The 17,470-nt window shown below is 41.0% G+C and overlaps 1 protein-coding gene across 3 annotated transcripts in view; it reads right to left on the reverse strand.

Annotated features, from left to right (window-relative positions):
- The window catches only part of KIF16B (kinesin family member 16B), a 325,810-nt gene that overhangs the window by 63,700 nt on the left and 244,640 nt on the right, over positions 1 to 17,470 (reverse strand). For 2 of the 3 annotated variants that reach the window (XM_037043080.1, XM_037043079.1), the window contains one exon: positions 10,910 to 11,032. The exons of the other annotated variant lie outside the window; for it this stretch is intronic. In XM_037043080.1, the coding sequence (XP_036898975.1) occupies positions 10,910 to 11,032 (123 nt within the window). The remainder of the gene's footprint in view (positions 1 to 10,909; positions 11,033 to 17,470) is intronic. 3 annotated transcript variants of the gene reach the window in all.

The raw sequence follows: 17,470 nt of genomic DNA on the forward strand, positions 1-17,470 counted from the left end.
AAGATTCCTGAAAGTAGCAGACCCATGCAGATGTTCAGCTTTATTATCCAGGAAACTACCCAGACATCCATCTGTGTAGATGCATCACCAACAAGCACAGAAAGGGCCTTCATCCTTTGGCATCTGAACCTGGTCTGTATCTGATGTGCCACAAAGAAAGGAATGCAGGCTATTGACTACCAAGTCATCACACCATATGCTACAGAACTACAAAGTGATACGAGATCAAATAGGGCTTTGTAGCTGACTGAAATCTCATCCTTCTACAATAACTAGAATAACGGCTTCTCTATGCTTCAACTTCAGCACCTTCAAAATAGGGATACTGCTTATTTTAGCATACTTATTTAGAAGTTTGAAGGGGAACCTGAAAGAATGCAGATAGACCCTAAGATTCTGATAAAACAGATGCCTTTCAAATCCAAGATCACTACTAATAAGCACTTCTCCCTTCCCCTAACACCTCTGTGAAGCAGGCAAGGAATAGAAGGAATTATTCTTTGAAATTGTGGGATATTGTAAGAATGACAGCCTAAGTAAGTTTCCTTCAAATTATCCAGATATTCAGCATAGCATGAAATGCAAACTCTCTACCAACTGTCAGTGGAGAATGAAATAATAAAAAGCTAAGGATTAAGACAGACCTGGATCCCGACTTCAGTCCAGTCACTAATAAGCTGTGTGACTTGGGCTAAATTTTGCAACTTCTCCAGGACTAATTTTTTCATCTGTAAAAAGAACTCATGATACCTGACCGGCAGATGAACTAAAAAAAAGTGAAGCAAACAGCAGCGTGCTTGGTGCTCAGTAAATGTAACTCTTTTAGGAAAATGTGGTCATTTTCCTAAAAAGAGGTCTTGCATTATGCAGTAAAGAAAACAAAGGTATCCATGGGCAGCAATTGCACAAAGGGGAGTTTAAACAATTTTGTGATTTATTTTAAAAGAAATTTATTCTAGGAAGAGATGTAAAACTCCTAAAATTATGAAATTAAGAAAAAGAGAATATCAATATATCCTTATAGAGGAAAACAAGATTGAAACAGAAATTCAAGGTATGGCCACAGGGAAATGACTGCTTTTCTTCTGTGCTTGTGACTCAATCTCTTTCCTTCTTCCTCATTTCTCAAACATGCAGCAATTACTTTGTGAAGATGAACACAATGCCCAGGTAAAAGTAATATAAAAGATTAGTTGCTTTGTGTGAAAACAGTGAAAAGAAACATTTTTTTCTCAATTTTTTTCTGTGAAAGACAATGTTCTCAAAGAAATGGGAAGGGCACTTAAAAAAACTAAGGATAAAATATGATTCTTCAAGTCCCAATGTTATTTGTTACTTGTTATTTATGTTTAAAAATAATACACAAACTGAACATTTGAATCTAGATGGACCATGGCATATGCAGCACTCCATTTGTCTCATCTACGCTAAAACACACGCAAGAATATAATCTATCAAGTTACTAATAAGCAGAGATTCAGAAGCCAACACAGACATCCTTTTGAACATTTATTTTACATCAAGTTGGGAGTATTTCTAAAAGATGTGGAAGTGCACAGTTTAATTAACAGGCAGGAATGGCTTTTGCTTATGCTCTGCCTAATAAAAAGAAATTTCTCTGACTATAAATTTGATTGCCTTAACTCCCAAACCACAAATTTTCTGGGTATTTCCTCTTCGTGTTCCCTGGCAGATCTATCCACCATCCAATTCTCAAGTTTTGTTAAGGCCTTACCAACAGCCCCAGTTTACAAAGTGCCTGTTGCTTGGCCAAATTTAGGGTAAGAAGTTAAAACACACACAAAAATAACATCAACTTTCGAGAACAAGCAAGGATTTGGAAAAAGCCACCATGTCTAGGAAAAAAATTAAAATATGGCCTCAACTTCTAAAAAGTGCAGAAATCTGCGATATTTACAATGTACATAAAATGAGTACATTAAAATTAAGGGAACCAGTACAGCCCAGACTTAGAGCTGGCACGGACATTTGGTACCTGGATCTCCTTACTAGATGCATGGCCTTTAGCAAGTCACTCATAATTTATCTAATTCATTACATGCAAGTGAAACCCCCATTTTGCTACATTTGTACATTTGTGGAAATGTCTGGCAAAGTGCCTGAAAGGATGAAGAAGGTGTTTGACAGATGTTAGTGTGCTCCCTGGAAAAGATGCTGCAAACTCTGCTGCCTACAGGGATCGGTCAGGAAGGAAACTCTAGGAGGCCCTGTGACAGTAAGATAACAGGGAGCACAGTGGGTGTCTGTGTATTACTTGAGCACATTCAATCCTGCTACAGAGGATGAATGAGGCTCGTAAGAAGGGCTAAGCACAGCCAGTAAGTAAGCTGGAAGCTTATGCAGCATAGGCAAATTCAGGGAGTGTGTCAGAACAGATAAAAAGGAAGCAAGCAGCTGTGAGACTTAACAGAATTCATAAGATTTGCCTAATTAAATATAGGCCTATAACCTATAAGATATGCCAAACATAGAATAAATAAATATGAAGGAACAGAATGCTACTTAGATATAGAAAGTATTAAGTCATGGTCATGCCTACTCCGGCTGACATTATGTCAACTCTGAATTCATGGCCCTTGGTGACGACTGGCCTGATCCCATGGTGGCTCCACATGTGTTCTACCCAAGAAATGCATGTGAGAATCAGACCTGTTCAGCAGGCCACCAGCCAACCATTCTCCCATGGAACAAGTGTGTACTGCTCTGGGCACTGTGTCTGGCCAAGGCTCCTTGCTCAAATCGGCAACCTGGTAAGCACAGCGGGAAAGGCTGAGGTGGGAGAGAGGACAGTGAACACAGTGTGTCCCTGGGGTCAGGCAGTGTGCTCTGCTACCTCCCCCTCCCCCTGCCGGCTTCTGTGCTGGTTTAAACTGATTTAATCAACCGCACCATCAGAGACTTCCTAAGGTCTGTGAGCACCTCTGTACAGTGCTTTTGGACTGGGTTTGAGCCCACAGGCAGGTGACCTCCTCTGGAACAAGGAGCTCTGAGGTGTGTGACAAAGTGAAGCCCAAGCCTGACTCAAACGGGCCACTGTTCTGCTCCGGCCAGTGCTGCCCTGTGGGCATGTTGGACGGCGGTTCCCATGCTTTCTGACATTTTACAGAAACCTGGAAAATCTAGATTTCCATGTTAAATTTCCCAAGTTTTAAATGTTGACAACTTACTCAAAATTTTCAACATCTTTTCAAGCTAAATAATAAACATCATCCACTACCAGATTGTTCCCCCTGCCTTATGAAATGCCACCAATCTTGGTACCATGTGCTCCTTCAGTTATAAAAACAAGATACCAAAATTTGAAGTTTTGCAAGTTAGTCTCTCACTTTCAGGGGCTCCTTTGGTTAGGGAGGACCCTGCAGATTTGAGGGTGCTCAGTGACTCCCCTGCTCTGGGGCCACAATGACTGAAATTAGAAGGGAGGGCTTATCCCATATCTAAATTTGCATGCCTGAAAAGGAAACAACCCCACTGCCTCAGGTACTCACAAATTATTGGGTTGGCGAAGCTTGTTTCGTTTTTTTCCTACAATGGCTCTAGTAGCACTTATTTGTCTTTAACTTCATTCAAAACAATTTTGTTAGATTGTATTGTGACAGCTGTCATAGCACCATGCATTTAAAAAAGTATCAAAATTGGCAAATTCTTGGGTAGCCATTTTAATACTGAAGGTGGAAGAAAATACACAACAATTTGTGTATTATTTCAAGAAAGGTAAAAACACAACTGAAATGCAGAGAGATTTGTGCAGTGTATGGAGAAGGTGCAGTGACTGATCAAATGTGTCAGAAGTGGTTTGCAAAGCTTCTCGTATTATTGACTTTGGGTCAAATAATTATTTGCCGTGAGGCTGTCTTACGCATTGGAAGATATTTAGGAGCACCCCTCCCCTCTCCCTACTAGAAGCCAATAGCAGGAGATAGCCAATACACTCAAAATATCCAAATCAATAAAGTCATTGGTAAAAATGAAAAATGTCTTTTATTTTACAGAAAAAACAAAACAGAGTTTTTGGCCAACCCAGTATTTGCAGGTGGCCTGCAAGCTTGTGCTGGAAAACTTTCTATGGGTTATACTTTCACTCTATCATTTGTTATCCGTGTTTTCTTTCTTTTCAGTCCCTGGCCAGAAGTTACACCAAAATGAGGTGGCATTTTGGGGCAAAAGGAAGAGACTATTACTATGGTACCTTGAACAAAAATCAGACGGGTAAAATCAGGACAAGTTTTGGAAGTCATACCTTTGAAGTGAAGTAGGTAGCTCTGATTAGCAAGTGGTCCAAAGTGATTCTGGAGAGAAGGGCTGACTTCCTATAACCATGTGGGAAAAACCAGGGACCCACCAGGTACTGAACAGCATGAGGGGCATGTAACTAGGGTGCCAGAAGGTTCCTTAAGGTAGTCCTATGAGCAAGGAAGGGGCTGGACAGCGCCCAGGAGCTCAGGATAATGCCCAGAAGGTGAAGAGTGGGAAGAGGTCTACTCCTCTCTGCAGCTAAGTCAGAGCACAACTAAACTAAACTCTGGTTGCTGGAGACTGCCAGAGCTGGGACATGTGCGTGTGTGCTGGTGTATGTGTATGCATGCGTGTGTGCACGCTCACTGGTGTACTGGAGGGCAGAATGGAAAAGGTGGGAGGGAGGTGGGGAGGTAGGAGGCAGCAGCTGCTTAGACTGAGACACAGTCCAAAAGCTTGATTTGCCCACATCCTCACTGGAGGACTAGAGATCCAGCCGCTGCCTGAGGAAGACAAGAAGCAACATAACTAATCAATGACTGAATCTGTCAGCATGGATAGACCATGGGGAGTCCATGGCCAGGAAGTGGGGGCGGAACAGGGGCTATAAAGGACACATGGTCACAAAATCCCTAAACAGGCTATGTCCAGTGAGAACACCTTGCGACAGGGCTTGCTCGGCTTGTGTTGACGAGTTATCTCTACTGGGTGACCATTATCAGGCAGGCCCTGAGCGAGGACTGGGAACTCAGTGCTGACAGACTGACAGGGCCTACGGAGTGCACTTCAGTGAAGACTAGCAATAAACACGATGACGACTGGAAAACAAACCACTGTGACTGCAGGCTGCGACAGGTGCTAAGGGGGAGTGCACCAGGTGGGGGGGGGGGACACAGCAGATGTCACCACACCAGGAAGGATGGGAAGACAAGCTCAAAAGATTACTTTCAGCTTTTCTGGGAACAAAAACTCTCAGGAAACAACGTATATAAAAAACACAGAAGTTGTTGGTGTGTTTAATGTTACCATGTTAATATGTAAATTAAAAGGCAGGGAATTTAAAACAATGCTGGAAACATCAGCTAATCTCTATAACAAGACTATGACAGCCTCTGTTATCCTAAACCAGAGTTCCAGGTTGTTTTATATTATGCTGAAATAGAATTAAAAAATTTAATTCTACCCATTCTGGTCCTGAGTAACTGAAAATGGGAAGGAAAATACAGAGTAATTGATTTCACATACCAGTCACTGAAAAGCACTTGAAGCAGGAATTTTAAAATGACTGTCATAGTCCAGTTAGTGGTATTACCTGCCATGTAGGGCAGGTGCATATTGTACAGGTACACTTTGCTGACCAACAGGTGACAGTCAATGACATTCAACACAGAAGGGGCTCCTCGCAGACAGCAGCCAGACTGGCACAACCTGAGCTCCTTCTGTGTCTGTCATTGGCTGGAAGGACATCATCTTGAGGTAAATACGGACACAGACCCAGGAGAGTGTGCTATTGGGATTTGCTGGAAGGTGTAACTATAAGGACAATGGGAATCGTGTTCTCCAAGGATCAGTAAAATAAATAGGGGAGGGGGGCAACACGGAGATGACAATTTTTGTGCTGTCAGATAAGGTCAATGAAACAAACTCCAACCTACAATTTGTGATTCATCCACACATTAGGATGCAATTTAGCAATAAAAAGAAACTAATTACTGTTATACTCAATCTACATAGACGAATCTCTAACACATGACACAAAATGGGAACTGCCAGATGCAAGAGAGAAAATGCTGCCTGGTCCCATGTGCTCACCACGTGAGAACAGACCCATGCTTGCCGGGAGGAGTGGGTGTGTGCACCAGCTCTAAAGGGGCACCAGAAACTTTCTGGAATGATTGAAAAGCTTGAAATCTTAATTGGTTACATAGGTATATACATGTTAAAACTCATCAAACTACACTTAAAATGTATGCATTTCATTGTATGCAAATTATGCCTCAACAAGGTTGATTTTTAAAAAATGTGACGAAAAACCCTATATATTTATCTATTCTCACAGTTATTTCATAAAAGTGATCTTTAATCCCTAAAGTAAAGAGGATAAGACAGTCTTTTTGAGTTAAGTATCTTTCAGTTTAATGAAAAGCACTGCTTTTCTCATTATAAACCTCGGTGACGGAAATCTCCTCAAGATCTATCAGGAATCAGAAGATGAGCATTTGAGAATCTCTACTGTCTTATCTTCTGCTCCCAGATTCCATTCCCCAAACCCTACCTTAAACATTTCTTTAACATTCCTGAAACATGGCTTTCTATTACTTCATTCCACAATGAACAGACCTCTGAAGCTAGCAGATTGAGGATTAAAATGAAAATGGTCAGGAAGAAGGAATGATTTAAATAACTAATAAATCCTTCTAGACAAAGGTGGGCAGCAAAGGGCAGGAGGCAGAGGGAACCAGAAAGTTTTGGGAGAAGCTAAAAGAAGGTGAATTCCAGAGCAACCACACCTCTGTGTACTGTCTCTCTTGGGCCTGCCATCTAAGCTAGTGGAGGCCAGTACTGAGCAGGCCCTGTGGGTTGATGAGTCAGCTCAGCCCATGAAACGAACCGCAAGTGACCACCACCAATTTGCATTGTCAACAGGGTGTCAAGACCCTGCCCTGCTGGTCACAGAAGGCACAATGCCTTGCTGAGTGCCTTCCGGACCTCAGAAGGCCATTAAGAGCTTCATGGGAAAAATGGGGGAAAACAAAATTAGATATTTTAAGGAGAAGCCACAAGATTTTTCTAACGTATAAGGTGCAATAACATATCTGTGTACATTAACAGATTTTCCTTGTAAGAAGATCTAAAATGAAATAGAACAGAATCTTAGACTAATACTTTTTACCTTAGCCTTCTTAAAGCCACTGGCTCACCAAAAGAATAATTTAGGAGTAGCCAAACCATCTCCTAAGTATGACTATTTGTTCTAGAAAACACTGCCTCTGCATGACATAATCAAATGATGGATGGAAAAAGTTGACATACTTAATTTTAAAGGTCAGAATGTTGGGGGGGAGTGATAGAAAAGAAGCCCACAACATACAAAACCATTAATAAAGACACAATTGAACACTAGAAGTCATTAATAGGGTTTGTTGGGAACCACTCTGCCTGGTTTCAGGAGTTGTAACCCTCGCCATGGCTAAGGCTGAGTGAGTGCCCTCTGGACTGTGAGCCACTAAGGAGACAAAGCTTGTCTCCCTGGCAGCAGTGCTGCTACTGCTTCATCCATCTCTGCCCCCAACGCTTGGTCAGTTAGTCTATGATGGGTAGGACCCCTCAGAGGGGGGGCAACCTAAGCCAGACAGGATCACTTGGGAGGCCCTCAAGGAAGGACTCAGGGGCTGCAACAAAAAGAGAGTAATGGACCCTCGCCCCTCGGCTATTCTGACATAGCCTGAGTCCCCATTTCCATCTGGGCAAAGTGCTTCCTGGCACCAACCCACGTAAGCCTGAAAACCGACGATGGGGAAGGTGGTGCAGCCCCTTGCTGGCTAGAGTGGGATCTGGGGTGACTGGGCATAAAAAAGAATTCTTAAAGTCCTGTGAAGCCTGCCTTGCTAAGAGTGCTTTCATTCATATAATAAGGGTCCAAGCAGGAAATGAGTATGTCTCCCAAAGTTTCTGCAACCCCCATACCTGACATTGTCTCAGCTAAGCCTTCAGATTTCTTTGAAATGTAATCTACTATTTGATCCTTGCCGCCTGACATTGATTGATGAACTTTACCTGTATTCCTGTGTGTTCTGAACCTAATAAAAATCATTGAAGAAGAGGTTCTTGGTCTTTCTCCTCTGAGAGATTGACCACCTCTCCTCCCCAAGCAGATCATGTCTTGTTAGTCTCACTTTCATCCATGGTGGATGGGGGGACTTGTGGGTAAAGTTTTTCATCCATGGCGGATAGGGGGACTTTTGGGTAAAGTTGCTCCCACAAGGGTTCTCAGGGTAAAATCGTATTTTAACTAATTTCTATCTAATAACGAACATTTACCCAGCACTTAGTATGTGGCTGGCATTGTTCTACACACTTTACGTACCTAAGCTCATTCACCCCTCATACCAACCCAGCAGGGCAGGTTTCATTATTGACATTTTACATTGGAGGTTGCCTGACTTATCACGGTTACCTGGAGGAGACTGGAAGGGACATCAGTGCACCCAACAATACTCCAACGGCCAAACCTTCGCTGGAGCTCGGCCATTTTTTTGTTTGTTTATTTTGTTAAGAGGAGGGACAGTATATTCATGTCATGTTTGTTTCTAGTTCTGGACTCTGGTACTTCCATGACTGGGTAACCCCCAATGTGAGGCCCTTAGCACACCTGTGAATGCCTCAGGAAGCCGTGCTTGCACGGGAACTAGGAGTTCTCCAGGTAACCGCTAACAGTCTATTCCTGGTCCTAATGATTCAGCACCTGAGATAAGCACAAAAAGGAAGCAGAACAATGATATGCTTTCAGAACTTCACTTTGTAAGTTCAAAGAAAGCAAAACTCTCTGAATTTGGACCTAATATATTTTGAAGTAAAAGCCTAAATTCTGAAAGGCCCCATAACATTTTTTGTATTTGGTTTCTCTAACTTGCCTTTACAGTAGCATCTTCACAATTTTGGCCAGATTTACATACAGCCTGGACTATTACTTGCTTGCCATTTCTATGTAAATCAACTTAGTTTCTCTTATTTTTTTCTTTTTTAGATATAACTGACACACAACATTGTATTGTTTTCAGGTATACAACATACTGATTAAGTATCTGTATATACTGCAAAATGATTACCACATAAGCCTAGTTAACATCTGTTGCTACACAGCTGCAAACTTTTTTTACTCTTTTAACAACTTTCAAATATGGAATACAAAACTAGTAACTATAGTCACTGTGCTGTCCATTACATAACCCAGGACTTATTTATTTTATAACCGGAGCTCTCTGACTCCACCCATTTCTCTTCTCCCCACCTCAAGCCTCAGTTCCCTCTGATAGCCACCAATCTGTTCTCTGTATCTTTGAGCTTGGGTTTTTAGTTGTTTTTTAGATTCCACGTATAAATGAGATCATCCTAAATCAACTTAGTTTTAAACAATTAAGTATCTTTGTTATCCATGTCTTAAGTTTCAGGCATGAGATTGATTTATTGGTTATAGTTTACTAGCACATTTATCCATTATTTAATAGCACATTTATTAGCACATAAAATAAATCTATGCACCAATGAAAATCCTTGCATGTCCTCCAGCGCTGTGAGTTCTGTTTAGGAGAATTCAAATTTTGCGCTCATAAAACCCAGTCAGTCTTTACTCTCTACTTAAAAACATGGATATAATACAAACATACATTCAGAAATTATTTATGTATGTATAAACCACTAGGTATATGTACAAAAGGAACTCTATACACACACACTGCACATGCATATACCCGCAATTTCAAATGGCTGAAGAGGGAAGTGACCTGCAATTAGGTGTGACGTCAGGGCCAGTGGGAAGTCCTGGATCAAGGACACAGTACAGCGTTAGGCACCTGCACTGTTTCTCTGTGAAAACTGAAAGAACACGCATGTCTAAAGGGAAGGATCACCTAGGGGGCCCGGGGGCCCAGAGGGGCACTGGAGCAGCGAAGTGGGGAGGGCTAGCTTCAGGCTCCCACCCTCAGCCTCCTCCAAAAGCAGCTCCACAAAGGGTTCAGCTAAGAAGAAGTTTGGAAATCACAGATATTATCCAATCTCCTCATTTTACCTATGAGGACACTGAGGCTCAGAGAGGGTAAAACACAGGGTCACTCAGCAGACCTCAGCAGAATCAGGGCCTAAAGAAGCCAGCATGCAGATTCCCAGTCTGGTGTTTATCTGACCAAGGCCCTTCTGAGAACGCCTTCCTGCAGCCATATACTGGTAACTGGTGAGTGTCAGCACCTCAATATTTAATGAAGTTCTATGAGTCGATGGAAATAGATTAGGGATGAGATGAAGTCACTATTTCGCAAAGCATGATGTAGGGAAACAGGCTCATCTCTTCTTGAAAAGTTGTATAAATCGAATAATGCCTAAAACAGATTAGCAAAGCTTCCTAAATAATGACCTTAGAAACAATAAAAACAGCAGTAGTAATAACAGTATTTGCTATAAGTGTTTAGCACATATCTGACACTAGATTCAATACTTTACATGTGCTGATATCCCTGTGACATAAATATTATTCCCATTTGTATAGATAGGAAAATTGAGCCCAAGCCCATGAATAGGGTGACAAACTGTTCTGGTTTGCCTGGCACTACGGGGTTTCCCAGAGCATGTACCTTACAATGCCGAATGCAGGAAAACCCTGGACCACCTGGGATGGCTGGTCACTGTGCCTGTGGGGGCTGATGGGTGATGGCAACTTGCATGTCTGCCTGACTCACCAACCACCACTACCTCCTGCAGGGTAACTTCTCTCCATGTGCTACACAGTTGAGACTTTCACATACTGGTGTAAAGAAGGGTGTGACCGATATCCTACATGTAACTTCTTCTCTTTACCGCCCCCCCCACAAAAACAAAGAAAAGCACTGCATAGCCTGAAACCTCCAATCCTCAAGAAGAGTGAAGAAGGGACACTTACCTTTACCTGAAACTCGAAATGCTCATCCTTTCCTTGCCCGCAGAGCACATAGCGTGGAATGCTAATTTTAATTGGGTCCTTCAGGTCGTCTGGATTTGCTCCCAAAGAGCGAGAAACCATCCGCTATCAAAGGCACATCAGATGGGGAGAACAAAGAGAACCAAAATCACTCAATAGCAAATACCCTGCTTGGACAGAGGAGAAAATGCGTTTCAAGTAGAGAAGAGAGCATCAAACTAGTAGTTTATTTAGAAAAATGATGATTGCCTTTGAAAGAAAAATGCTAAGTCTCTCTCATAACAGAAGCCCAGTTCTTTAGGTACACCATTCCCAGGAGTTAGGGCAAAAGCACTTCAAAACACTGTTTGGCTTTGAAGTTCCTTCCAATTTATAAGAACAAGTGGAGAAAGGGACAGATTACATATCCTGACTTGAAAAAAATCAGTCTAAACCAGATTCTTTCCTGCAAAGTCTTTATCATCTGAATTCTTTTTTACTTCACAGACTCAGATTGCTGTACATAATGCTCCAAAAGCTGAAAATTTTATTCAAATTTACCTCATTTTTAACTTCTAGGCATTTTTATAAGCCAGTGTAGCATAGAAAGCTCTTTAAACTCCAATTAAAACAAATCCCAAGTATTTTCTTTAGGCTCCATTTGATTAATAATCTACTTGGCTCTGACAAATATTTATGGTCTTGATGGTGGGAAGCCAGAGGGTTTGAGGAAGAGGCATTATAAAAAAAAAATAAATCTTCAAAATGTATTCTCTTGAGTGTGAATGAGAGGAAATCTCTGAACAATCCTTATCATTTGCACTAACCTGAGGCTTTAGAAGACATAAGAAAATGTTTTTCAAGCAACAGCAGTAATAATTAGTCATAATTATAGTTGCATTTATTGAATACTTACTATATACCAAGAACTTCAGTTAACAGTTTATATGCACTGCTGCATTTAATCCTCACAATGCCCTATGAGGTATTATTAACCTTAGTTAACCTTATGTATCAGATGAGCACCCAAGACGGAGGGTTTAAGTAACTTGACAGAGGTAAGTGGTAGACCCAGCATTTGAACTCGGGCGAGCCGAGAGCTCAACTACATAACCACTGTGCCATTCTGCTATGGTGAAAATTTAAAATCATTTCTTCCATCTCAGATAAATTGAGCTAATGAACACTTCAATATATAAATAATTTAGAGGTGAAAACTCCACAATCATGCAGTGTAACTGCACTATGGCTTTAAACAAACAAAAACAAAAAAGCATGGGCAACACACTCCCTTTCTCTCAGAGAGAAAGCATTCCTGGATCCTTGGATCCTCTGCCAAGTGTACTACAGCAAATGCAACCTAACTCTGTGTGTGTGTGTGTGTGTGTGTGTGTGTGTGTGTGTAAGGGGGAGAGGAGAGGAGGAGAGAGGGGGAGAAAGCACTGATTTCCAAATGACACAGAGATGTATAGTTTCTCAGATGACTGCTTTCATCTAGCTCATGGTGTAAAGATTTTGGCATAATATGACATTACCAAAGCCTTTTACAGCATCTTAATTTTCCCGTGTGGCTGGCCACCCAAAATAAGAACCATTAATTTTATCACAATCGTGCACCTATTTAGCTGTCTCTGATGTCAAACCCATAGTGGAAATTCCTAAAAAGCGCGTTTCTCAACATGTGCACTGCCAAAAACCTTTCAATCCACTGATAGTATATTTCAAAATCACTTTAAGTGGAAACATTTCTCGAATCATAAAATGCATTTTTCTATTTACCAGTGAAAAGGCAGAGGAATAATTTAGTGGTTTTACTTCTTTTCAAAGAACACATTTAACATAACGAAATGTTTTTGACCTACAAATGCCGTGAAGTTCTTGCTCTCCCGTCTAAGCCCTGAAATCTGCTACGTCACGCGTAGTAACTGTGTTTTTCCAGTAGGAACATAATCTTTTTTTTAATCCGACACTATCGCTTGGGAGCTCAACTTGTTTCGTGCGTGAGCGCTGGGCGCTGGATGCGGGCAGGGAGCACACTGTGGCTTGGAACAGCCTCAGGGGAAGGGAACGTTGCGCCAAAGGGGTTTTAAGCAACGAGTAGCAACTGCTGCGGCCAGTTGAGAATTAAAGACCCACCTGCTCTAACTTGGGAGGAACCTGAGTCCTCCCCACCGACTAGACCAGAGGCCAACACTGCAGCTGCCCTGATGAGGAGCCGTCTAAACAGTTACAGGCTCTTTTCCTAAGAGGTAAGAATAAGAAAAAGGAAGAAGGAAGAAAGGCAATTAAATAAAGATAATTCCTTCAATCAATTAGGAACGGTGTGTTATAATGAGTTTTATGGGTTCCCCAAAAAGTTGTGGATGATGGTATCAACAAGGGTAACACGCTTGGCACTGAAACTCTGCTTCTTTGAAGCAGTCACAGAAAATGGACATGGGATTCCGTGTAGTGCTGAGTCCACAGACTCAGAATCAAGTCCCGACTGGAGGACTTGGACTCTGTGCAGCAACCCTCTCCTACCCCTCTGTCCCTCAGTTTCACTGTCTCTCTAGAAAGGGGCATACTGACCAAATCCCAATTACACGGCAGGAACCCAACTATGAACAAGGCAGCGTTCCGTCCTGGGGGACTTCTCGGTAGAGGTAGACTCGGACAAGCGAGCTGATCACACAGCAGGAACAGAAAGTTGTGACAGGGACACTGAGTGAGAGAAACTATAAACATGTACATTGCTATTAAATATCATGACTTTTACTGAAGAACTGCAGTCAAAATGGCCCAGGTATCCTGTTAACTAAGCAATGGAGAACTTTATCTTTCTAGTTGCTTTCCTCATAGGCACCCCCGGTTACACCTTCAGTGTTAGCTATCGTTTACTGAGCACCAACTACAGGATATGCAGAGAACCAGATCCTGGGGGTATAAAAGTAACTTTTACTAAGTATCTGCAATTTCTAAGGCTTTTAGTTTTTTCTTTAACTACATTAAGTTTTGAAGTAAAATCTGATTTTTCCACCTTACTTTCTCTTTTTATAAGTCAACTTTCAAAGTGGGTAAGACTGTGACTCATGGTCTGGTTACTATATAGGCCTTTTAAGACAAGAAAGCTCTCTGTTTCTAAGAATGCATGATTGTGAAATCAAACTCTAATGTAAAGAAAGTTGTGTAAAGCTCAGGCTCATAGACCCTTTAAAGAAAAAATTCTGTAGTTGTGTAGTTGTGGCCAAGTGGAAAATTCTGTAGTTGTGTAGTTGTGTAGTTGTGGCCAAGTGGAAAAATCCCTGCCTTCAATAACTGGGTATACAGACTATGCAGGAACCAGTTATCTGGGAGGAGCTGGATCTTACAATATTTACGCAGTTTGCCTAATACCTAGGACAGCCCTTTCCACACCAGCACCTGCATGTGTAGCTCAAGCAATGGTTGTAGGTGGGCTGAGAGAGACACTGCCCCATCAGGATCAGAGAGCGAAGTGTAACAATACCCTTTGCTGAGACTAAGCATATTTCTCTTCATAATCTTACATGCTGAACAAACACTAGAAATATTGTTTGAGTCCTCTGTTATCATCAGTGGCCACAGTTTGCTTCAATCTCACTAATTTCAAATGAACTAAATAAAAAGTGTAGTGAAATGACAAACTTCAGATATAAAGAGCTGAAAAAATAAAGCTAGAGATCTGAAGGCATTAGAGAGTAAAAGTATACACAAAAGTCAAAGAAGCATGTGCTTCCATCCAACCACTGCTGCAATGTGAGTTTCAGAAGTTACTGAGGTCAGCTGCATGAGAAACATGGCTCTCAGGATACAGTGTGAAAGGCTCCTGACCTTTTCCCAAACATGTTTATGTTGGACAGGAAAGAGGAGTGACATAACTGTCTCCGAAATTTATGTTTATTTGAAAGTAGCTATTATCTTGAATATCTTGAGTTTTATACTAGGCAAGTAAAGTGGGCTGTATCATATTTTATCCCATTATTTATGGAAGCTTTTAAGCTTCTGTGCAATTATTTATTTTGGAATCAATCACAGTTTCCCTACGTGTACCAAAGAAGAGTCTTAGACTTGAAGGTAAGCTGGCGACACACTGCAGAGGGAACAAAGGAATATGAAAGTCTGGGTGTTCAGAGGCATGTCTTACAGCGGATCCGGGAAAGGGAACCACATAGGACGCTTCTGGGAATTTCAAATGAACTGTGGAGTGGTTCTACTTAGCAGTGAAAGGTCAAGGAAAAGCATGTAATTAGTAACTTGGATTACATTTCTATACACAAGAAAGAATATTGTTTAAGATACACAGAAGTATCTTTCAGAGGATTTTAATGAAATGATGTTCTGTGTCCAGAAATGGGCTATTTTTCAGTTGATGGGGAAACACTGCAGTTGGGTTTCAGACAAAAATAAGCAGGCAGAGCACAAGATAAATTTTAAATATCTAGATTAAGCCCTGGCTGGTGTAGCTCAGTGGATTGAGCACGGGCCTGCGAACCACACGATCGAGGTTCAATTCCCAGTCAGGGCACATGCCTGGGTTGCAGGCTAGTTCCCAGCAGGGGACGCACGAAAGGCAACCATACATTGATATTTCACTCCCTCTCCTTCCCTTCCCCTCTAAAGATAAATAAATAAAAGTTTAAATTTTTTTTTAAATATCCAGATTAGAATCTTCTCTTCCTACACAGGTTGCCTCCTTCAAAAAGTGAAGATTAAGAAAATTGGTAAGAAGTGGCTTTAATATCCACTCAGATTACTGTCAACAGTGCAGTGGGCACAGGATGGACTGGTTCTCCAGAGAATCACCAGCATTTCTCCCTAACACTCTAATTATGTACTGGAAAGCTGAATGCGGTATATACTTTGACCATGTCAGGGTCTGATCTAAGAACTGTTGTTGGATAACCTAGAGTCAAATAACCAAGCTTTGCTTCTAAAATACTGGGTTTTTATCAGATTCAACAAAGTTGTTTATTCTCCTTTCTCTTTTCCCAGCATGGTGCGTATTTCGAATGCTTCCTGTTTTCAACCACACAGGCCACAGTTAGAGTTCTAATTAGGGCTACTACGTATCAAGTACCTACTATGCTACAGCAGCTTGAAAACTGGCCTGGAGCAGATACGGAATGGATCTGTTACATTCTTACATATAAGCCATGTTATAAGAAACTGGAAATAAAGGTTACTTGTGTGAACAGGTACAAATTATGAATATGGTAAAGGGCCAAGATGTTTATATTTATCTTTAGACGGTGAAGCCTGCCTATGCCACAAAGGAAACTTGTGCTAATATCAAACTATTTTGAAGGCTTAGTACATACAACTGACATGGATTTTGCTACATTTGGCCACACATGCTACAGGCACACCCTGACCATCCCATTCAAGGTGAGGACTTAGCAGCAGCCTGGCACGAAGAAATAATGCTAAATTTACCTTGTTTTGAAGTAAGATTAGAATACTCATGTCAGAAAACAGAAATAAGGGTTTTCAAGTGAGTATTTCTTTAATTTATATACGTGTGTGTATATGTATATACATGTGTATATGTATATATGATGTTTATATAGATTTCTGTTTATATGTATGTGTATACATATATACACATATGTACAAACACATATAAACAGAAATTGGGTTTTCAGAAATGTATACACATACAAAAAATAAAGGTTTTTAAATAAGAGTATTTCTTTAATATATTTTACTTTACTGAACTTTAATACGTTAAAGTATATTAAAGTGTATTTAATATACTTTAAGGATAAATTACCCAGAAAATGACACCGTGTTGGACACAGATGCTTGTGGAATATCTTATTTATCCTAGTGGCCTTCTGGGTAAATCCAAAAGGTTTGGCTGACATTTCTAATCCGAAATTTTTACCAGAATAGGTTATTTCATCCACACGGATCTGAGTTGATCAATATCGTTTCAGTATTTGGAAATAGTGGGTATCTGATGAATGTTTCAACCTGAAACTATTAAAATTGCTGCCATTCATCTCTTTAATGGACAAGTCCCTTTAATGGTCATGTTTCTAGATAACTCATCATTAAATGGATAATTTAAAGCAGACCAAATAACAGGCCTAGAATGACGGAGAACATGGAGACAACTGCTGCGGGGCTCTCATTACCGAATGTGACCACAGACAGTGCAGAACCCCTAGGAGGGAAGACCGAGCGTTCTCCCCTCTAGCTGTACAGTGTCTTCCATTCAGCACGAAAGTGCCGCTCGTTTCCACCCGCTGAGTTTTGCTGAGATCTAGTTTGGTTCAAACTGTGCTGAAGTCAGGTTCAAATAAATGGAAGTGGGGGGTGGGGATTCTCTTCATCAGGTTTCCGTAGAATAACAACAGAATATAGTAAGAAACAACAATGATATGATTATCTGTATTATATTCATGCTATGACTATATCCAGGCTTTTCTTCCATAGGAGTTAATGATGTAAAGAGGAGGGGGAAAAAGACTGAGGTCCATACAAGGAAACATGGATTTGCAAAGAGACACTTAAGGCAATTCTTAAAGAAAAAAAAATCTCATAAAAAGAATATTCTTGAAT

The sequence above is a fragment of the Sturnira hondurensis genome, unplaced genomic scaffold (genome assembly GCF_014824575.4).
Source record: "Sturnira hondurensis isolate 20B ecotype Veracruz unplaced genomic scaffold, ASM1482457v3 Scaffold0003874, whole genome shotgun sequence".
Lineage (NCBI taxonomy): Eukaryota > Metazoa > Chordata > Mammalia > Chiroptera > Phyllostomidae > Sturnira > Sturnira hondurensis.